The sequence below is a fragment of the Lipophrys pholis genome, assembly GCF_963383615.2.
Source record: "Lipophrys pholis genome assembly, chromosome: 1".
Taxonomy (NCBI): Eukaryota; Metazoa; Chordata; class Actinopteri; order Blenniiformes; family Blenniidae; genus Lipophrys; species Lipophrys pholis.
The window spans coordinates 6,531,800-6,554,936 of NC_137635.1; the positions used below are offsets into that span (position 1 = coordinate 6,531,800).

The 23,137-nt window shown below is 43.2% G+C and overlaps 1 protein-coding gene across 2 annotated transcripts; it reads left to right on the top strand.

The window, feature by feature from the left end:
• Positions 1–25: 25 nt before the first annotated feature.
• LOC308119095 (heparan sulfate glucosamine 3-O-sulfotransferase 6-like) lies at positions 26–19,276 on the top strand. Of its 2 annotated transcripts, none has more exons than XM_080478926.1 (2): positions 26–880; positions 17,741–19,276. In XM_080478926.1, exons 1-2 carry the CDS (start codon positions 411–413, stop codon positions 18,357–18,359), a joined length of 1,089 nt encoding a protein of 362 aa, XP_080335052.1. In that variant the 5' UTR covers positions 26–410; the 3' UTR covers positions 18,360–19,276. The 2 variants fall into 2 exon arrangements, with proteins under 2 accessions (XP_080335052.1, XP_080335053.1); XM_080478927.1 differs by having other exon boundaries at positions 45–874; positions 17,741–19,274.
• The last annotated feature ends 3,861 nt before the right edge of the window (positions 19,277–23,137 follow it).

The window sequence follows — 23,137 nt, forward strand, 5'->3', positions numbered from 1 at the left end:
TGGATTTGGCGGACAGATTTGGGGGGGGGGGGTTCGGTCAGGGAGTCGCGGTAAGGGAACGCACGGAGAGCGCATGGAGAGGAGAGCGCACGGAGAGCGCACGGAGCTCAATATTTACAGACAGATACTGGCTGGGACTTTGCTCGGGTTGTTAAAGGACAGAAAATGTTTCCTTTATGATTTAATGAGGCGCTGACGCATCCGAGAGGACACGGAGGAAGAAGAACACCAGCGGAGGAAACATGTGGAGCGCGGCGATGCGCGCCGCGCAGTTTTTACGCCACTTGTTGTGGCACCGACGCGCTGCCCGTGAAAGTGCTCCCAGTCCGAGTAACTTTTAAAAACAGACAGTGGCGTGAAGTTACTTGATATGGCACGTTTCCTGCGTTGTGTCCTGAGGATTGCGACCCATGGGATGTAGTAAATGGAGAGTTGCGTTCAACTTTGGACACCTGAAGGTGCAGTCCAAGCTGTCCGTCTTCTTTACCATGATCATCCTCTTCACGTACCTGTTTTATTGCCTCAACGGATTCTGTGACTCCCTGCCCAGGCCCGTGTATGACCAACAAAGTCATCTTCACAGCAAGATCATCCTAAATGATGGACAGGACGCGGAGCCGCTCGGCGCATTTAACGCGTCCTCGGTCTCGGTGGTGCGCCAACATTTGTCGGACTTGTCAAGCAACGACGCTCCTTCCAACATTTCCATCGCCAATACTTTTGGCAGTAAAAAGTTCCCCCAGGCCATCATCATCGGGGTGAAGAAAGGTGGCACTCGGGCTCTGCTGGAGTTCCTGCGGATCCATCCGGACGTGAGAGCTGTGGGCGCAGAGCCGCACTTCTTCGACCGCTTCTACGAGAAGGGACTGGAATGGTATCGGTAGGAATGCACCTTTCAATATGTTTCAAATATATTTATTCATTAAGTACTTATCTATTTGACCGCTGTAATCCACGAAACAAAATGTTTTGCCAAATCAAACTTTGCCGTGATGCGAGTCAAACGAAATAAGAAATAAAGCCGAAAACAGCGGCACGAGATCAGAGGTTCCTTAACTATCATTTAAACTTAATTCCACAAAACATAAAAAAATAGATAAATGTACCATTTAATCTTCCCAAATTAGTCAAAGATAATTACTGAATTAAAAAGTCATCTAAAGCCATTTAGATTGTCATGATATGTGGCTACTTACAATAACAATATATTAAAAGCCTGAGCAGTAGTGTGTCCATAAAAGGTCATACAGGAGCTTTAAACTCATAAAAAATAATAAAAACAGGTCAAGCAGTATCGATATTATCCTCTGGATTAGTTGAGATTGCCTATGAATTTGCTGTGTCATGGAAACTTTGTAAGATATGGCTTTTATCTCCAGTGAGGCTGTTTTAGTGCAGCTTGTCTTCCAGGCGGATGATGTGGTCGCAGGACTGCAGGCTTCAGATTTTACTTCCCTCTGAGTGATTTCAGACATCTATATTAATCAATTCTAAAACTGAGATGTGATCAGTTTTACTTTTTTGATCCGGTCCAGGTTGAGGGAACATTTGAATTTAAAGCGTCAGGCTGGATTTTCCAAAGAGTCAGACTCTCTCCTGTGCAGGCGGATCCGGACACACTCCTCCTGTACTGGTGCATTTCTCGCCTCTCTTCATTAATATCTCTCAGCACCAATGAGACTCTGCTGATAGCTTCCAAGGATGCCAGCGTTTTCAGTCCCCTGCCAATAAATTGCTGTTTATTGAGCTGACGTGCTGCTTCCCGAGTGTTGGTGTGGCTCCCCTGAGAGCTTCCCTCTCTCCTGATCACTCAGGGAGGATGGAGGAGGGTTGTTTGGATCACAGAGGCCTGATTGTGCCTTCATGGTCAGGTGGCCCAGGCTTAGATAATCCTTTATATCCTTACAAATAACATATTCCCTTTTTTTAAAGTCAATGAAATAGACAATTACTGATCCATTTTTGAATTGAATGCAAGTTGTGGAAGCATTTTTTTAGCAGATGAAACCTCCTCATGGCTGCTGCTGACAGTAGAGAGGGTGAGGGAGGGGCCGGGAGGCTCTTATAGGGGAAGAATGAGGATCTGCAGGGAAAATGACAGTTTGATGAAGAGATGTGGAGAAAATAGAGGCGATCATGGAGGTGTGGCGGAAAAAAAATGTAGGGAGAGAGAAAAAGATGTAGGGGGGAGATCAATACGGCCGGGTAATGATCAGTTCAGTGCAAGGCTCAGGTGGAGGAGCGCTAAGTGACACCAGAGATCTAAGCCTGTGTGCACGTGTTGGTTTACTTTCTTATTACCTGCACAGCCTTCAGGAAGTGCAGAAAGCTGGGGGTTCGCCGCCTGCACACAGGCTGCTTTACAAATAGCTGTTGCACCAAACACAAATCTCAGGTAAAATGAAGTTACTTGGTCAGATGAAAGTTTGAAAGTTTCAAACTGAGTGAATAATTACTGATCCTAGAGCCAGCTCTCGCTCAGAGGAGCGTGTTTCCTTTATTTCTAATGCACATCTTTACAGTCTTTTTATCAATCAGAAGTGCTAAATTGTTGATAAAGGTGATAAACTGGAGAACTGGAATGAGACCATATGCTAATAATATATCGTTTTAACTCAAAGATCGATTTGTTCTTATCTGACTAAGATTAGATATCCTCTCAGTGATCATTCTGTTAGATTTTAAGTTGACAGTAATACATGATCAAGAAATGTCAAGTCACAGCTCATAACAACAACATATTTCACCTTTTTTTGGGAAAGAAAAGCTTAAGCTTGTAAGCTGCTGTGAGCAGTTCCCAACCCGGGACAGGAGAAGCCCTAAAGGCCGCAACACATTGCGGTGTTTCGGCCTTCCTAGATGAGAGGTAACAATCGAGGTGCCGATATCTTTGGGCTTGGCTCTGAATCGGTGATCCTACGTCGACCAAAGACAACCTGCGATAAAGTTCTGACAGTGTCAGAAATGTAGGGTGATCGTAACGGCTGCTGCGACCTGCAGCAACTATCTAAACTACGTCCAAATCCATATAAAGTCAATTTTGATCCACTTTGATTGTCCATCTAAACGATAAAGTGAGACTTTTAATACGTTGCATTAAGTTTTTATTTTATTTTATTTTATTTCATTTCATTTCATTTCATTTTCCATCCATCCATTTTCTCCCCCTTATCCGTTTCCCCGGGTGGCGGGGGTGTCAGTCTGAGCACCGTCACCCAGATCACATTGCACCCATTAAGAACCTTCCTGCAGGTGGTGAGCCCACGGAAAGGTGGCGCCCGGCGTGGGATATGAACCCTCTACCTTGAGATTAAGAGTCTCATGCTCTATTTATTTTATTTTATTTTATTTTATTTTATTTTATTTTATTTTATTTTATTTTATTTTATTCAAGTCTTTTTTTGTATGTCGCATTAAGTCTTTCTCATAAGTCACTGTTCATCTTAAAACATCCCGACAGTCGTCACGTTCATTTAGTTTATTTCATTTACACATCGTGTGTTTTCTTCGAAAATGAAAAGCGTAAAATCTAGTAGATGTGAAAAGTACTTAAAACTTCCTTTGCTAAATTAACATCTCAAGTTGTCCTCTCTCTCTCTCTCCGAGCCTCCACGTCTAGATTCTCCTTCTTCTCCTTTTTGTGGATTTCGACGAGGCTCCGTTCATGTTTATGTTTTTGTGTTATTCTTGTGTAATGACGTCGATTCTGATTGTACAATTTATTAGAATCGTGGTTAGCTGTGAAGGTATAAGATCGTTTGACCTTCCCAAGTTCCTTTTAGTGCTCCGTGTTGACAGGAAACTGACCTTACCTTGTACTCTTTAAACACAGACATGACGTAAAACACCCCTCCCCCCCTTTTTTTGTTGTCTTTTGAAGGTACAATGAACCGTGTGTTTTTGCTGGGTACTAATCCGCCGACAGCTCTTGTCAACACTGTGAGAATTGAACCGGCGTAATGACAAGTCAGGCATTAACACGGACAGCTCAGGGACGTTCAGAGTGCCGGAGACATATTAGGCCCCCGGCTGCTGTTAAACAAGACTTTATGAAGCATTAGTCAACGCCCCCGCCCAGCATCCACACACCCCCTCATCTCATCGTCTGCACCTCCACCTCCACTGCAGCAGCATGAGGGAAGCTTATTGTGCCCAAGGGCACTTCTGTCCTCTGGCTGATGGACCAGCAACCAGACTTATGCTTCGTTTACATTTCATAAGAGACAAATAAAAGCTCAAAGCAATAATTTCCAGTCGGAGGTGCTTGTATACCTGCTTGTACAGTTACCGGCACCAAGAGTCAGTTCCTGGGCCAAACATGAATGATGATTTCATTTTAAAGACATTGTTCCCTCGTGGATTTGAGCATTCAGTGGTGCTTAAAATGGCTAATAGATATTATCTCAGTCCAAAATCCAAGTAAGTCGATTAGAAAAACAAATACTTGAATAGAGAAAGAGCTTAAACAGCTTTAATTTTTTTTGCACAATATAAAAAACGAAGGATTTGTTTTAAACCGCAAAGTGAGAAATCAAAACAAGTAGCTTGAATTCAATTATGAGCTGATTTCATTAGTAATGTATTAAACGTGTACGACTAAATGCTCAGCGTGAAAAAAGCTAAAACAGCCACTTGTTTTTATTTAATTTAACTAATAGTAGTTAACAGTAATATCATACTCGTTTAGCAGACAAATGAATGCAGTACTTGTAAACTGATGTATTATAAAATAGTGTTTAGATCGGTTGTTTATTTCAATCACTTTCTTTTTTCCCTCTATAATTCAGAACATTTCATCCATATTTATTTACAAGTATTGATTCACATTATCGTCCCTCATAGCCGCTCTCTACACAAATAGATAATCATGCCCTTTCCCTCGTCTCTTGTCTTGTCTTTTTAAATATAATCTACCCCTCCATAAGATATTATTCATTTAGTGTAATTACACGGTGAGCTCCCAGTGATTCACATATATCAGTTTGAAACGGAGCCGTAGAACGTGGAGCCAAACTAAATCATGTGAAAGTAACTGGCCTGGAAAGTATCACTTAAACATTTATTTTTCTGACAGAGCTCTTCATATCAAAGTGTGTGTTGGGGGGGGGGGGGGGGGGGGGGGGGGGGGTCCTCTGTCTTCAGCTGGTAACCAAGTAAAACACATGGACATCCTTAAAGGAAGCATTTGGCAAATTGTTTGAGAAAAAAATGCTTATATGTGGAAAAACCTTGGCTCTGCCACGTCCTGGAAACGATGGTGTGGTTTTGTGGTGGAGAATGAGGGTTCAGACAGCCTTGGTGTTCGGGAGAGAGTGTGTGTGTGTGTGTGTGTGTGTGTGTGTGTGTGTGTGTGTGTGTGTGTGTGTGTGTGTGTGTGTGTGTGTGTGTGTGTGTGTGTGTGTGTGTGTGTGTGTGTGTGTGTGTGAGCCGAGTTTCAGTCGCACAGCTTCAGATCCACCTGAAGTCCCTCCACCTATACACACTATAAATATCTCGCAAGATATAAATGTCATTTCCCATATCGATCGGCTAAAACTGGGTCCTCTTCTATTGATCCCCCCCCCCCACCACCACCCCCACCCCCCTCTGGCTTTATCACGCTGTTGCAGCAGAAATGAATTAACTTGTGAATATTCCATCTTGTTGACAAGGAGCTGTTACTCCGCCGTTCAGGTTCACTCACACGGTGCCATGTAAATTCACTGGACCTGTTCTCCCTTCAGAGCCTCTTTCTCATCACGTCTCCTCAGAGCTGGACGTCCAAACCGAGACAGGAAGGCCCAGGTTTTATTTCCTGTTAGATTCGCCTGCCGATCGCTGGGGGACAGACTCCCTCTGGGCTCGCGTTCCTGCATGTTGCACAAAGCTTGTTTTCGGCGGGGAGAAGAAAACGTATCGATAAAAAGAAAGTAGAAAAACTGTTTACCTTCACAAACTGATTCACATACAATCACTTTCTGCCTGCAAAGGGATTCCTGTCAGAATTAATGCAACATGTAAATCAGGCAGTGGAAAAAAAAAAATCATAAAGGAGTAATCAAACAAGACTTGATCAATAGATATGGATTTTTATTGAAAAAAAGAAGCAACTCGGTCATCAGTTTTTTGACGGGCCGCCGCTGCCGGACCCTTCCCCTCCCCGTGGACCGTCCCGCCAGAAGTAATAGAAGCAGGATGACTGATGAGAGGCGAACAATGAGGGGATGAAGCTCATCGCATTTCAGTCACAGTGATCGAAGGAGAAAGTTTTAACTTCTGGGTTTAGGATCGAGACGCTCGGACGGTGGAACTCTCAGCAGAAGCTGCTGAGGCTCTCCCCTCCGCCGCCGCCGCCGCCACCAAAACACTGAAATATCCTGGTTAGAACCGACAGATCAGACGGCGAGGCAGCGAGAGATCTAAGATCGGGATGACGGACGAGCTGCCATGTGTAATGGATGACAGCATAATAATCCTCCGTCATCCACCTTCTCTTCTCCACATCATTTCCTTTTATTTCCGCCCAACCTCTGGCTTTGTTCTTCCTCTGCACTGCGTCATTAATTATCTGGGAAACGAGGGAAGATGGAGGGGAAGAAAGGAAAGAAAGGACGGGAAGGAGCTCTGTTGTGTGGTTTTCTTGTGAAAGGGGGGAAATGAAAGAGGAGCAGGAGAAACAACGATAACGACGCGATAATTGATTCATGGTGAGAGTCATCAGAGTCTGGCAGGTGGTGGATTTACCATCGTTACACTCCTTCAAAACAAGAGCGCTTTGCAACCTTCTCGTGAATATTTGTAAATTGTGAGAAATACTGGGATCAGTTTGTTCTGATAGATTAATTTACAAAGCTCGACGGGCCTTTTCTCAACTGGCTTGACTTTTATTTAGACTTTATCTCATAGTTTATGTGTTAACTGATGGTGAATCTCTAAATGTGGGTTCAGGACATCAGTTCACTCATGTTCACATAACGTTCAGCAGCGATTGGTCTCCGATGCATATTTAGAAACTGTGCTTCGAAACCCAGAGCACCGAGACAAAACCAGCAGCAAAGCTCAAACCATAAAAACTTTGATGTTTTCGCAGTTTGTCAAAGAGTTTGTTCTTAACAACATAAAGTTGTTTCTCTGAATTTTAAGGTCCTGTAACGTATCAAACTAGTTAAATATCCCAAATAATTTCAAGTCAAGCCCTTTATTCGTCACACACAACAATCATACACAGTATAATGTGCAGTGAAATGTTTTATGTATAAATTCCCCACTGAAACAACTTTTGGGACGGAAGAATGAAAATACAACTGTAGAACACAACAATAATGAAAATGGCACACTATATGACATTAATAATAATGAAAAAGAAAATGGAGGCACACGAAATATAGAAGATAAATAGATAAATACGGGTGGAGAAGTGTTTAATCGTGCAAATACAACGTCGATACAATTTGTATTTTTGTATATTGTATGATGTGTATTTTTGTAGGTTCAGCAGGCGGACAGCCTGAGGGAAGACAAGTTTTTAAATCATATGTCATTTCTTTGATATTTTAACTCCTCAGTATCATCGGGAGTGCATCACCAGGAGAAAGGTAGTTTGCTTGTCATTCGGCTTTAAACTGTATTTTTCGGGTAGTCGGTGACGTCTGCGCTGGTTATGAGAGGAAATTAGGTGAATTAAGCCTGAAACTCTGGCGCGGAGCCCAACAGTGGAACATCAGACGAGACTCGGCAATGGGAGGAAACCTGGAAAGCAGCGGCGGCGGCGGCGGCGGCTCTCACATCGTGTCCATCCAAACTCCTCTTGGATGTTTGAAGTGATTGTGGATGAAGTCAAGGTCTTGTAGGGGATCTGATGGATGGCACTAATAGCAGACGGCTGCGTGGACGGCTTCCAGTCGAAGGAGCTGGGCCTCGGCCAGCCGCTGATTTCCGCTTTTCGGCTTTTCAGCTTAGGACACTGGGAACAATGAGCTGAGAAACCACGAGGACGGAGGCTGAAACTGCTGGGAAACGGGTTCTCAGGATCAGACGCTATCGAACGCTGCTATTGGCCACGATTTGGGGAGCTGCCAGACGAGCAAAGGTCCATATTGAGTCGATTACAGCGTTGCTGAGGCGTGTGTGTGTGTGTGTGTGTGTGTGTGTGTGTGTGTGTGTGTGCGTGTGTGTGTGTGTGTGTGTGTGTGTGTGTGGCACATGTGCACGTACTCATATGAAGGAGCTGTTTAATTAGTGGAAGCAGGGTTGTGTGCTCAGTCAGCGGGGAGGGTAAACATTTCAACATGGACATGTTGTCACATGTTTAATATTTAACAGAAGCGACGGCCCTGAGAGGCCACAGAGTAAAATCCACACGAACACACAGAAGAAGAGTTTCACAAATAATTGCAAATCGTTGATGTGTTGAAAATATACGTACTAGAGTGAAATCATTTGTTTTTCAAGTCAGATACATTATTTGTTCTGAAGACATTAAAGACGTTTTATTACAGTCAGATAACAAACATGCTGGCCAACAATAAGACGCATAAATTAATTGACTGCATTTAAAATAAAATCTCTTTCCACACACTTTCCCAACACGATCGTCTCACTTCCCGCCTCATTATGTAGCGGCGGTCGGCGCATGATGACATCACTGAGGTTAGGACGCATGAGACAGGAAGCGTCCCTCGTCTTCACCACGCAGATCCATCCGTCCCTCCCTGCCTCTTCCCTCCATCCTGTCGGAGGGAAGGGGTGAAGCAGGGCGGGACCCCCGGAGGCTCCGGACTGCTGGGAGATAAAGCCACACAAGTAGGCCACTGTGGGCCCCGGCAGGAACAGCGCTGCAGATTTTCCCATTTGATAAGTCTGAAGGGGGGGTAACCAGTGGCAGTAACACACACACACACACACACACACACACACACACACACACACACACACACACACACACACACACACACACACACACTCTCTTAGCGACTTTAGACTCACACAAGAGGCTGTACTTTGCTACAAGGGGTCATCACACCCACGAGGTTTGTGAGATTGTTTGTATTTGTCCGTTGACGTTCGGTCATCGTGCAAAAGACAGAAGGGTTTGTGTTATTTTCCGTTTTTTCAAAGTGACATTAAGGTCACGTCCTATCAATTTAAGAGACTGTCAGAATAGTGTTAACCCTTACAACACTGTGGTCGCCCCCTACAACTGACCTCTGGCTTAGCCGAAGGTAAATTTTGAAAATGCACATTAGATCCAAAGCCAATTGTGATCATAACATTTTCACGTCATAAAATAAACTCTAAAGTTACACTTGCTCATTTCCTATCCGGGAATATTAACAAACTTCTGAGCAAGCAAGACGAAGGAAAATCTGTAGGATTTTTATCTCCGTGAGAAAATCGTGTTACAGAGTGCGACAATGCAATGAACGGTTATTGCAATTCCCCTCCAGGCCACAGGTGTCACTGTTGAGATATGCAGTGAGCTTGGTTGTTGTGTTGTTTGCTGTTAGAATTAAATAATTGAAAAAAAAAACATGAAACATATTAAAAAACACTCAAAGAGTAATGCAATTACGTCTTAAAAACAACATCAACTTGTTTGCCTTTGATATTTTAACTACATATTGTTTTATTATAGAAAGGCCTTGGTAAAACCCCCTGCCAAACCTATAGCCGTGTCTCAGTCGTTATACTTTCTCTAAAAAAGAACTTTTGGGCATTGCATAAGTCAGAGATGTAATGTGAAACACATGCATCGAGCCACTTTGCAGCTTCGCTCCATGCAGCTTTTAAATTCACACATATGTCGACACGGCGGAGCGCAGCGAGCCGCCGCCTCCTCCTCCTCCTTCTCCTCCTCCTCCTCCTCCGTCAGCCGGGCAGCGTCTCAGAGGAAACTCTGACCACTTTTCACTCACTTACTGCTCTCAGGCCTCGAGATGTGTCTATTAACTATTACGCCTCCAAGTCTTTTTTATTTTTTTTTTCCCCTCAGCGAGACGCATTCTTCTGCTCTTTCCTACCGACCTACCCCAGTGATGCAAACCTCCTCGGTAAAAATACTCATGGCCGCCCTGGCGTGTCAGACAGACGGTAACCTTCGGAGAGTGTAACAGTCTACCACACACACACGCACACACACACACACACACACACACACACACACACACACACACACACACACACACACACACACACACACACACACACACACACACACACACACACACACACACACACACACACAGTGAAGAAAGACACTGCGATTTGCAGACTTGAAAAGTAATGAAAATGCTAAATTCAGGTTTGAGGAAAAGACATGAGATAATAATACGTAAGCCGAGAGCTAAGATATATATAAAATAGTTTAATTGTAAATGTCACTACAGTTACTACTAGCTTTTTTTTTTTTACGTCTCAGAGTTCAAAGCTAACATGGAAGTAATTTGTTAATAGTAATTCAATCTACCCATTAGTGTTTTACTGCTTTTAGTTTCAAGTGAAAATATTTCACTATGTTGTGGTTGAATCCAGCTGCGCTGCTCACAACAAGAACCTAATACCAGTTTGAACATCATCAATGTGTAAACATCGTAAGTGGGTTCTACTATTGCATCTTGTTTAACAGTAAAACATGTATTAAATTGTACTCTGTGGTATAAAAAGAGCTTCTAAGCTGTTCATGAAAACCTTTTAAAGTCAAACACAAGAAAATAGTCTCTAACTGTGAAAACATTTTCTTTAAAAAGCTTCTTCAGCCCGGTCGTTTCATCCTGATCTACTCATGGAATTAATGTCCTGCAAAAACGCTGTGTTTTCAGCGAAAAGTCCAGGGATTGTTACTAAATGAAAAATGTTTAGATCTGAAGAAACAAGGAAAGGCTGGAAGAGACCCTCAGTGGAAACCAGATACTCTGAAATCATTTCTTGAAATCTCCTGAGTTTTATCTCTGAGTTTAAATGTGTTAAAATAGCGCACTGAGATAATTAGTTTTACTGGTTTTGGCGTGAAGACATTGGATTTTATGCTCAAGTACAGTTGGATTTATGTTAAAGTTGAAACTTTTTCATGACTTTTGTGTGTGGGGTGCTTAAATAAACACATGAGGTATATGTAGAATTTTGTTTTAACTTTATATTTTATTATTGAATAAACCACATGACATTTATGTAAAAGTTCACATTAACTTTATGTGTATTAATGAATTGAACACATGAAGGTAATTTACTTAAACTAATTTAATAAAAAAATAAATTATTATATTAACTGTACATGATGAAACCCTTGTATTTAACATGATTAACCTATGTGGTGGAATTAAATTGAACCTTTACATGTAACTAAAATACATAAATTCCACATTATTGCCATAATGGTTTTTTGAGTTGCACCTGCCAACCAGAAACATACATTTCTCACTCCCAAAAATGTTGAATTTTCTGCATAACTGGCAAGAAAGAGGATAGAAGTGATGTAACGGTCGGACTCCAACAGAATCAAAGACGAGCACTGCTTCATTTCCCCTTTTATCGAGTCGCTCAGCGTCTCTGCTGACTTCTAATCAGCCCACAGAACCTCCTCAGCCCTGTGTTTGCAGACGGTAATGACAAACCTCTGCCTCCACGCAGCAGCTTTTACAGATCTCTGAACACACGCACACACACACACACACACACACACACACACACACACACACACACACACACACACACACAGACACACACACACACACACACACACACACACACACACACACACAGTATGTGTCCGAGGATGCTCGTGAGTTTTAGACTAAGAGAGGTGAGGTGAGGAGGATTGGAGGCGCTGCAGGGAGGAAACCAAACGTGCAGAAGAGAGAAATCTGCTGGTGATGACATGTCGTATCACATGATCTCTGTGATCTCGCTCGTTGAATCACGACCGCTTGGCCCAAAGGTTCAGGGTAGAAGCCTCCGTTTCCAAGGCTGCTGCGGATTAGGAGGGTTAGGAGGGGGGCTTCAAGCCCACACACACACACACACACACACACACACACACACACACACACACACACACACACGCAAGCACGCAGAGACTAAAGCTTCATTGCTCCCAGATGTGGATCCGTCCTGTGGAGGGCATGTTCAGATGGTTACTGCGTGTGTGTGTGTGCGTGTGCGTGTGTGTGTGTGTGTGTGTGTGTGTGTGTGTGTGTGTGTGTGTGTGTGTGTGTGTGTGTGTGTGTGTTTCAAATGGCAAAGGCAGCAACAGGCCTTGTGCACAAACACAAATAGAAATGACGGGTAGATGTCCCATCTGTTTACAGTACATGCAGGTGCCACTTTTTATATTTTAAAAACTAAACTACTTCATTCATTTGGCTGCACAACAAAAAAGTTTAGGCTTTTTTAGTTGTTTTTTTATTTTATTTTGAAATAAATACCGGTCAGATTGCAACAAAGGGTTAGTCCAGCCTGTGTTCTATTGGCAGATAAATCCATTGTTTTATGTGTGAAACTGACAAAATGTGCATTAAAAAGATTTGTCTTCAGGAGAACATATGTGTGGCAGAGAGGCGATGAAGCCCTGATGGGAATCAGGTGCGCTGCCTCACCTCTCTGCACATAAAGGAGGAGCCGCCCGGACAGGCTGGAGTGAACAGACAAGACATGCAAACGAGCCTGAGAGAGGCAGCAGTGTCTGGTGTTTTAATTTACTTTAATAAAGTAATGGTTTTGGAAACTCCTGACTCCGCGCCTCTGTGGGGGAACCCGACGGTGACGGGCCTTACTGGCTCCCCGTCAAGCCCACAGAGTGCAGAGGAGCGGCTGGCATCCCGCGTGTCCGAGCAGCTCCTGTTTTATCTCCTTCTCCTTGGTTCTTCTGTGTTCTCCCTTCCTATATATATTTTTTTATTTTTGTCCCCAAAAATATTTTATAAAAATTTTTCTTTAAATGTTTTTTTTTATTTTCAGATACATTTTTTTCACATGAGAACAATGAAAATATTAAGCTTTCTCACCATTGGATGCAAACATTAACTTGATGCCATTGTCAATGAGTCAAAAAAAAAAAAAAAAAGGAAGTGAGTGGTTCGGCAAACCCAGGTTTTACCAAGCCAGAGTGTAGAGCGGGTGGCTTGGCTTCATTTTAAACTCCATTCCACAAATTCTGTACCCTCGTCTCATGGAAAATATTTTTTTTTTGAGGAATAATTACCTTTTATGCTGTAAAAATATCAGATCCAGGTTCTGGTATTAACTCAGTTTTGACCAAACATGTCATCAGCTCAACGTGACTGGTGGAGGCGGGATGGAAAGAACAGTTTAGGTAGTCTGTGTGTGCTTCCTGCACACGAAAAACCCTCGCTTTCCTCCCGCTTTGGAGGTCAGCGCCCGCCGCCCTCATACATTCAAGCGATAAACAGAAGCCTGCAGTCCTTTAAACGGGCTCTAATAAACCTCGGCCCACCCACGCTCGACACGGCGCCTGGACACATTCGCATGCAGATAAATCTGTGTTCTCCTGAACCGAACCGCAGTCCTGCTCCAGATGCTGACAGCGAAGGTGTGAGGAAAACAAACAGCAGGCTGGAAGGTTTCTCCCTCTGAGAGATTTTCTCTGATGGTTTGTCACAGCGCCAGAGTCGACCAGAGATTAGACGCTCCTGAACAGTGACTCACGTTCATCAAGGACGGCGAAGCTGCTGTTTGCCTCCCGTCTGCTCGTACCTCGTCTCCTGAACTTCCCCAACTACCAGATCTTCTTGTCGCTGCGTTAACCTCCACGGGTTCTCTCTCTCTGAGGAGTTTGCTTCTTCTCCTTGTGCTTTACCTGGTTTCTTCTCACAGTCCCACAATGTGCCATTTACGGTCGTTGTCATGGAAACCAAAGACAACCTGCGATAAAATTTTGACAGCGTCCCGAATTTGTAGTGATGGCTGCTGCGTCAACTAACTAACCAATAGAAACACAGTATGAAGGGACGTACCGATCAGTACTAAACCCAAATAGATGCTTTGCGGATGTGAATAAATCCATTTTGATTTCTCTCCAAACACATAAACGGCACATCGATGAGGCTCCGTTCATGTTCCGCTGGTTTCTTTTTACGCCGACTCGCGTACATCGTAGGCTGCGTTTAATCTGCACACAGTAAACTCGTGCCCACAGTTCTAAGATTCAGATTCATCCGCTGTCACAATCCCATTCGTTTGATAACTTCCTCCACCAACAAGCTCATAAAGAAATCCACGCAAAACCCTCACATGAAAACACGAGTATGTGATATTGCACATTTCATGAATAATTTCCATTAAACCCCAACTTCATTAAACATCTATTTCAACCTAAACGTCAAGCAGCCACAGGAAAACACCACAGCAGGCCGGGCATGTCCTCCTTCAGCAATGTGCTCATTGTTGTTTGTGTGTTTTTTTTTTTGTTTTTTTTTTTTACATTTCCCTCAAATTTGCTGCCAGATTTTTCCAGACTCCCGTCTGTTAGATTAAAGCAGGGAAAAACTGCTGGTGAAAGAAGCCTGTGATAGTGATATATTAAGGGTCTGTGGCACATCGCAGTCAAAGGTATGCTAATTAAAGGATGCAACTCTCCCTTTTTCCCTTTGGAAGAACTCTTTAATTGCTCACGCATGTTCTCTGGTGGGCTTCGAGAGTCCGTGTGGGAAACGCTCCCCAGACGTAGATCCACCAAAACAACTTTTAGTACAGAATGCTCTCAGATCGATGACATATTTAGTTATCTATGGGACAGATTTCCTCTCCAACTGTCAAACTTTCCAAGGATCAAAGAGGAAACACTCGAGCTCGAGCCATAAAAAAAAGCTATATTCCCTCTCACATCGTCAGAACCTTGTAAGATAGTTTAAGAGTTTTACTTAGTAAGTCAGAAGCCACAGAAACAATTGTTTTCCTTAGCGTTTCTCCCTCTGGTATTTGCAGTATTTTCGTTGTGCCTCAGCCCTGCGATCCAGCCCAGAGATTTCTCATGAACGCTGTGAAGTTGTGTATTTGGTGTTGCCCCGTCGTAACCCGACGCCGGGAGACGTGCCGGACGAGGAGCCGTGTGTTTGTTGGACGAGAGAGAGAGAAAAATGGAGTCAGCTCCATCCGCCGCACAGCAGAAGCCCCGTAAGCCCTTCACTTACAGACCAACCACGAAGTCTTCGACCCGAACCGCCACCACATGCCTGCCGAGGAGGGAAGGGAAGGGAAGCATGGAAATTAGCTGAGGGATCCTTCACACTGGCATTATTCACTGCTTCAGATGTCTACAGAACAAACTGAGCCTGTGATTTTGGATCTCCGTTTCTCTGTTGTTTTTACAGGAGAGGAAAATTGGCGGAATTATTTTTTTCACGGCGGAGGTTATTAGATCCCATTTCAGCGTTACGGCAGCATTTGAAGGAAGCAAACGACACGAGACAAATAGGTTTTCCTTTCCCTCCCATTTCCCTCAATTTATATACAGTCTGCTCTGGCACGTTGTCGGGACTCTCAGTCAAAACGCCGACTTCTTCTGCGCCGGGGCTGCTGAACTCTCGGAGGTACCTACCTACCGTACGGCGTGGTTTCAGCCTCTGAGTCATCTAAGTAGGGCTGAAGATCAAGAGGAAGAGTGCAGCTCAGAAAAACCTCAAACACTGATGATAATAACAAACGGGGAGCCAATGGCAACAACCAAGACTGAGCCAAAACATATGGTGTGTCTCTGGATCCTCGACCTCAGGAAGGCATCACTAATTAGACTAGTCATTAAATTAAAGGCCAATTTTAGTTAAAAAATCACCAGGATCTAATTTGTCATTAAACTGATTTTTCTTTTTGGACCTGGGGACGAAGCCAAAAGTTTCACAAATATCTGAATTTGTTTTTCTTTCCTGTGTGACGTTTTCTTTTTTCGCCAACTCTAGATGTTTGCAGTGAAGCTTTTATTTCAATTCTTAACCTTACTTTAGTTTTGTCATAGTAAAAAAAGGCACATGTGTATCATAAAAAGTCATGACAGACAAATTATGTTTCAGCAGCTTCAGTTTTTAGGGTGAAGTAAATCAAAAACCTTCCAAACGTCATATCTGATTACATTTAAATCCCAATGAAAAACAGCAAAACAAACATCAATATAGACATATATATATTAGCTTGTGTGTGTTTGTGCGTGTTTGAGTCTTTGTGTTACGAGTTCCTGCGGTTCTTTTCCACTGCTGAAAGCACATTACTTGTAAACACTGCTGCTGGAGGTGGATGCAGTAGAAGTACTGCAACCCCATGTTGCCCGTCATTTGTTTTGAAAGGGGTTTTCTGGTGGTGCCACATCGACTCAGAGGTTTCTGGTCTAACTGGCTAAACTCATTGTATTTTTCACTTTGGCTCTTTCTGGGTTTGTTCCCCTGAAGTGTGTGCATTTAACTACCATGATATTTGTGTTTTTTTTGTTTGTTTTTCCTTCGGTTCCTCCAAGCTAAATACTATGCCTTAACACCGCCTACTCACCGTAAACACAATGATGCTGCGCCTTGACGTAAAGCTTAATTACTGTTGCTGGTATAGAAATCTGCACATGGCAGATTAAGAAGCACAGTATATATTACTGGTTGTTTATGTAATGCAAATATATATAATTCAGTTCCAGTTTCTAATAGTTATGATTGTGTTTTTCCTGGATGAGTTGTAATTAATATTGCTGTTATGCCATCCAAACATTACCATAAATAAATCTGAATTTCGAAAGAAGAGAAAAAAATGTGGGAGTTGAGCCGTCACAAAGAGATTGTAGTAAGTAAGTGTTTATGTGTAAGTGACATAAACTCCCAGTGTTCTGTCCATCATGCTTTGACTGTTATTTGGATATTTGGCAAACAGTTGACAAAGAAAGTCCTTGATTGGCCCAGATAGTAGATCAGCTTCTCTGTGTTGCGCGATATCAAGTTTACTGTTTTTAAAGGCAGGAACCTTCAGTACATCGGGTCCTACATGCATTATGGTTGCCTACACGTAGACTGTAAATCCATCTTGTGAAATTATTCATATCAGTAAAAAATAATAAATAATAATAAATAATAATAAATCAGTATAAAATAAGAAGGTATTATGTATGGTCAGACCCTGCAGACACAAGCTCTGGCATCATTTGTTCATTAAGAAGCTTGTAGCTATTGGAAATGCTCTTTTTGACCGCAACAGATTGAGTTATAAATGAACTCAATCACTTAAAGCTGCTTGTACGTTCACAGACCGAAATGCATCTTAACATATAACCGCTGAAGGCTTTAGAAGGTTTGGAGCCATTATCTATCAAACACGAGTGAAAACAGTAAACCTTGTTTTGACAAATGAATCCTACATTATTTACATTATATGACAATGAGGTTTTTTTTGTTTTTTTTCGTACAGCATAGAGAAAAGAACCAGTTTAAATAGCAGTGCCAGTCGGGGCAGTGGGCATGAGATCGTTCAGGAGAACGAGAGGAAATGACTTCTCTGAGGTTATTGTACCTTGTGGTTTTCCGACAGTAGCCACTCGCAGACTCTTTCCCAGTCGTGGTCACTCCGTCAATGCCAGCGGCTAATGTCATGTTTATCTCCCTCTAATCACAGATTTAGCTTTCTAATTACGATGTGAAATCAAAAAGCCTTCAAGGCAAGTAAGGCATTGTTGGAGGAATGTCCTGGGATTACGAAGGGTTTGTCTTTTTTTTGTCTGTAATATAGAACACATGTTTGGTATCGTCTATAAAGTCTTTCCTCTTTCTCTCACGTCATTAAGGAACCTGATGCCTCGGACTCTGGAGGGTCAGATCACCATGGAGAAGACGCCGAGCTACTTCATCACTAAAGAAGCCCCTCGCCGCGTCTTCTCCATGAGCCGCCACGTCAAGCTCATCGTGGTGGTCCGGGACCCCGTGACGCGGGCCGTTTCCGACTACACTCAGACCCTGTCCAAATCGCCAGGGCTGCCGTCCTTCCAGAACCTGGCCTTCCGCAACACCACCACGGGCCTCATCGACACGTCCTGGAGCGCCGTCCGCATCGGCATCTACGCCAAGCACCTGGAGAACTGGCTGCGCTACTTCCCCGCCTCGCGCTTCCTGTTCGTCAGCGGCGAGCGCCTGGTGTCGGACCCGGCGGGGGAGATGGGCCGGGTCCAGGACTTCCTCGGGATCAAGCGCGTGGTCACCGACAAGCACTTCTACTTCAACCAGACCAAAGGGTTCCCCTGCCTGAAGAAGCCCGAGGGGAGCAGCAGGCCGCGCTGCCTGGGGAAGTCGAAGGGCCGGCCCCACCCACGCATCCCCAGCGAGGTGCTGCTCAGGCTCAGGGACTTCTACAGACCCTTCAATCTCAAGTTCTACCAAATGACTGGCCACAACTTTGGATGGGACTGAATCACGGCTCACCAAAGCTCTGAAAAACTGTCAGTAAGACTCATTTGTTTTTACCAAGAACCAAAACCAAAACAGGGATATTGTGTCTTTTATTGTGTCACCAAAGCTTCTCGAGTGCAAAAAAAAAAAGAAAAAGCCTTTCTTTGATTTCTTAAGCTGTCATAATGGAAGCCAACACATACACCCACCTTCCCCAGGGTTAGCAGCGACCGCAAGCTTTAAATTTTGAGCCACTTTTGCAAGAAAAACTAAACAAAAGCACAAGCCAAACCGAGGAGAGCTGCTTATTTGCTTAAAGCCGGAACTCGGACTGCCAAGTGACAGAAGTGAGTTAGGACCTCTTTGCCGTCTGAGACGCTTAATAGCAACAACTTTTACATTGAGAAAAGCACCAGAAACAAGGCAGTGCTGCGCGGCGGTGTCACCCAGAGCTACGTCCAAAAGAAAAGGGGGAAACAAGCCTTGACATGCAGACACAGCTACAATAAAACCAAATGACAAATAAGCTGTGGGTAAATGAGATGAGATGTTTATGCTGCAGGAGTTTTACTTCTCATTTATTTTTCTGACAGTTAAAGGTACAGCAAAGATGGGATTCCCGACACCGATGCAAACAACAGGTTCAGAACTGCAAAACACAGTCAAGTACAAGCTGTAAATTTGCTGTTATTTATGTGTTTTTATTGCAATGCCTCCATATTTACGGGTCTTAAAGGGACGATGCTTCTGTCACCCTGTGATTGTTTAACGTCAGCCAATTGACAGCCAGTCTTCAAAACGCCACTCACATACAACTGTATAGTTCTGAAAGTCTAATTTATAAGATGACAAGCTGGTGTTGAGATGTTTTTTCCGAAACTTTTTGTATTTGAAATTCTGCTGGGAATTCTGACTAAATCTTTTATTCGAAAACTTTGTTTTGGGATCTTCTCTGTTTGTGCTGCATTCAGTTTATCTCTGTTTTCTTTTTCCAAACAAAACCACATCCCCGCTGCCAGGGATACAACATGCACATGTTCGACAGATGACCTGATTTTTGTTGATTGTTTGTTTGTTTTTCCTGAAAGGGACCAACTAGACATGGTGTAGGATCATAAAAGACAACAGATAATAACCTTTTTGCTGATATATCACAGTCACAGTTACCACACAGAGCCAAAAACCTCCCAGCAAGTAACAGTTACACAACCAGAAGAACTAGTTATTACAGCTGTGGTGCTCATGTGCAGCATCAGCGTTTGAAGGAGCATTTTCAAAAAGTTCCAACTTGGGTGCCGTTTTTAAAAAAAAAAGTAGCATTCAGCGACTCCGAGCACCAAAAAACCAAACCAAAGTTTTGTGTTTTCACTTGAAAACGTAAATGCAGCCTTAGTGGAAAACCTGACATTGATTTATAGTTCATGGAAATTATAAAGAATGTATGTTTGACATGTTTCTATCAGGCCATGCTCTGTTTAGTTGTTTCTATAATCTTAGTGTTGATGGTGTAGCCTTGAAAGTCAACCGTATGTGATAATTTATCACATAAACACCCAAATTTCTCTCATCACAGCTGGACGAACCTGTTTTACTCTGCTTCTGTGACATTTTCAAACCTGTAAACAGCCTCTCTTAGAATAGTTTGGACTATTTTAAGTTGGGTAACGATCAGGGAAAGTTCCTATCCCTTCAGCAAACTCAAAATATAAGCGTGAAAACTCACTGTCAGTGTGTCGATGAGCTAAAAGCAGATGAACGTGCATAATCTGACAGATTGAACCTGTGTCCTGCCGACCTGCACAAACACCCAGTGGAATTTATTATTATTATTTATTTATTTATTCATTGATTTAGTTATTTATTTCCTTCACCAACAAAAGTTGGGCCGTTTATATTACCAACTTTTTGCAAAAACTACTTGCCCGAATTGCATGATTTGTCATCATCCAAGGACCAATTGATTAGATTTTGGGACGTTAGCGACTAACCATTTCTGCATAAATCACATAAAACTGCAAAAATATTTTCTCGTGCAAAGTGGTTGAGCGAGGCACCTCATGGAGATCAAAGGAGATCAGCGTCTGTTGCCATGGAGACGCTCCCTGTTCAGTGTTTCACACAGAGACGTAGCTACCTGACCTACCTATTTAGCATTGATATGAGCTAACGGCTAACATGCTAGTGATGCTAACTCGGTTCCGCAAACAAATCTGCGCTCTACCGAGTGTAGCTCTAGTTATAGAGGTGTTTTTCCTCTGATCAGACTGAAACATTTGAGGGAAACTCTTTATTTTGCTCTGTAAAGCCTCTGGACCTCTTGTTGTAAAAGTAGAAATCCGGGGTTGCTAGTTTGCCGCCTCGGCTTGTTTTGTGTTATTCTTTGACTTCAGTGTTGTGACACAGAGTTTAAACGCACTAATGGAGCAGCATGCAGAACATATAACCATCACTGTAGCGACAGATGTGGGCAGCATTTCACATTGGACCGCACTCGGACATTTTCATCAACAGTTGTGGCTAACTTTGATTTGCTCTGAAAAGAAGAAAAAAAAGGACCGAAAACCAAGTGTAGTGTTTCAATGGGGAACCCAGAAATCCCACCTGCCGGCATCTGAAGATCAGCAGGACTTTTCTTGTTGTTCTAATGTGTCCTGCATCATTTTGGACGGATTCTTCTGGAATACAGCGTTAAACACACCAAGGGGCTTGAACACAATATACAAAACTTTTTTTTTTTTTTTTTTATGTACATTGGCAAATTTCTACACCAAAACTTTTAACCTTAAGTGAGAGATCGGTCACTTCTTTCTCATGCGCTTTCTAGTCAAAGTGCACAGAGGCTGAGTAAAGTTGGGCTCACAGAGGTCAAGAGGCCGCAGGAATCCAGGTCTATATTGGACATGAAAACAGGACAGTGGCCTTTCTGATGTGTAAGCAATCAATCCCGCCGGCTGATTGGAGCCCTTTTGGGGACGGCAATCTTTGACCTCTTCGCTCCCCCCTTGACCTGTGAGCCTGGTCGCCATAAACTGCTGACCGCTACGGCCGCGATGCTTAATGGAGTCGCCCTGCATGAGCTATGAGCCTGGACGCATGCTCTCACACACACACAAACACACAGGCAGACAACAGCCCCCTCCCTCATCCATTAATACTGCTCTCTCAACCTCTGGGACCTCCACTGAAGGGAGATGCTGCGGATCAATACCTGCCTATTTAGTTTATAGGTGGCGGGATGTGTGCTTATAGGTACCATGTTCCACTGTCACTTTGATTTAACTTTGAGGTCGAGCACGGGGTCGCTATCATACATTTGTAAAATATTATTTAACACCTGATATATCTTCCATGCTCCTCTGATCGATACGGGGCCTAAACACAAATATCGGGGGGGTGTTATGCATCACATGAATGCCGGATAAGGCTATGACGTTAATCTTTTCTGCCTCTGCGACATTAATGTATTTCCTTTTTTGTGCGCTTGTTGACGTCGTTATTTAATTTAAGCTCATGTCACTTGGGACATAACTTTAGTCTAGTTTTCATAAAGAAACGGTCCAATGTTTTAATTTGGTTTGGTTCAGTGGAAATGCAACAGAAAGGGTGAACTGTCCTCGGAATCATTCCTGTACTCAGTAAATCGAATAACTGTTGAAAGGCACTTTAACTTTGCCCTAACCCTTCAAAAAGAGAAAATCAAATACAACAAAAAAATACATCACAGTCAGAAATACGGAATTGTCTCGTCCTTAAGGCGCAACGTTTGAAGTGAAACTGCATAATTTTTTGCGTTTACGCTGAAAACAACGTAGTTATCATGTATGACCACTAGTGGGTGCTGTTGGTTGTTTTTGAGATGAAATCACACATGTGCAAAGAGCAGGGAGCGTTTTCTATACGTTGCACTGTCCAAGGTGAAAACGATTTTTTTTAGAAATTGTGTCTTCAGTGGCTCTCAGCACTATTTCCATGTGAACATACCCTCAAAACACAACGAACATTTTTGCATTTTCACTTGAAATCGTTGTTGCGTAAACAGGGTTTAATTATAATGCGTTTATTCACTTTCTGAACAGTTTTAGCTCAGATAAACAGGGTTCAGGGTTCAGCTGCTTCATGCAGCTTCTCAGTCAGCTAGACGACATTAAAAGCTGCAGAGCTTAACCGTTTGAAAGGATGGTTGGAATTCTCACAAATATCAATCTGTCCAAGTATGGAGTTTTGACATTGGATGTAAGGCAGGGAAAGTCCTGGACAGACAAACTCACACACACACACACACACACCTGAACATCCCAGGAAAATGTTCTTAAATGTCTTCAGACTGTGAGAGGAAACCAGAGCCAGGACGGGAATCAGCACATCCCCAGTTTGACGAAAACGTCTGAGATCCTGTCGTCCAGGTTTGAATCGTGTGTTTGTGATTCCTGTTTGTGCTGGACTCCGTCTCCCCTTCAACTCTCTTCTCCTTCCAGGTGATTGTCTGACTCCGCCTCCAGGTCACCTGAGGGTTGCTCGCCTGCTCTCTAAGCTCGTGTATAAATGTTTTGTCCACAGTCTTGTTTGTGCCGGTTTTCCTCTGTTGTCAGCCACAGCATCAAGAGTCGTGTTCCACTTCTGATTGTTTAGTGTTTCGTGACCTCGCCTGTTCCTGACCACATCCTTGGATTTGCTTTGTGTGCACCTCTGCCTGATTGGACTGACTTCCTCTCGCTGATTTCTGCCTGTCGGATTTCCTGAATAAACTGTTTAACCTTTCATCTTGTGTAAGCTGGGCTCTGGGATCCTCATCTGAATCG

Bases quoted from the DNA above. Each gene is read 5' to 3' on its own strand.
- LOC308119095 (XM_080478926.1), top strand. From the start codon at position 411: ATGGGATGTAGTAAATGGAGAGTTGCGTTCAACTTTGGACACCTGAAG. The intron at 881-17,740 runs GTAGGAATGCAC...CACGTCATTAAG, and splicing joins AAGGGACTGGAATGGTATCG to GAACCTGATGCCTCGGACTC.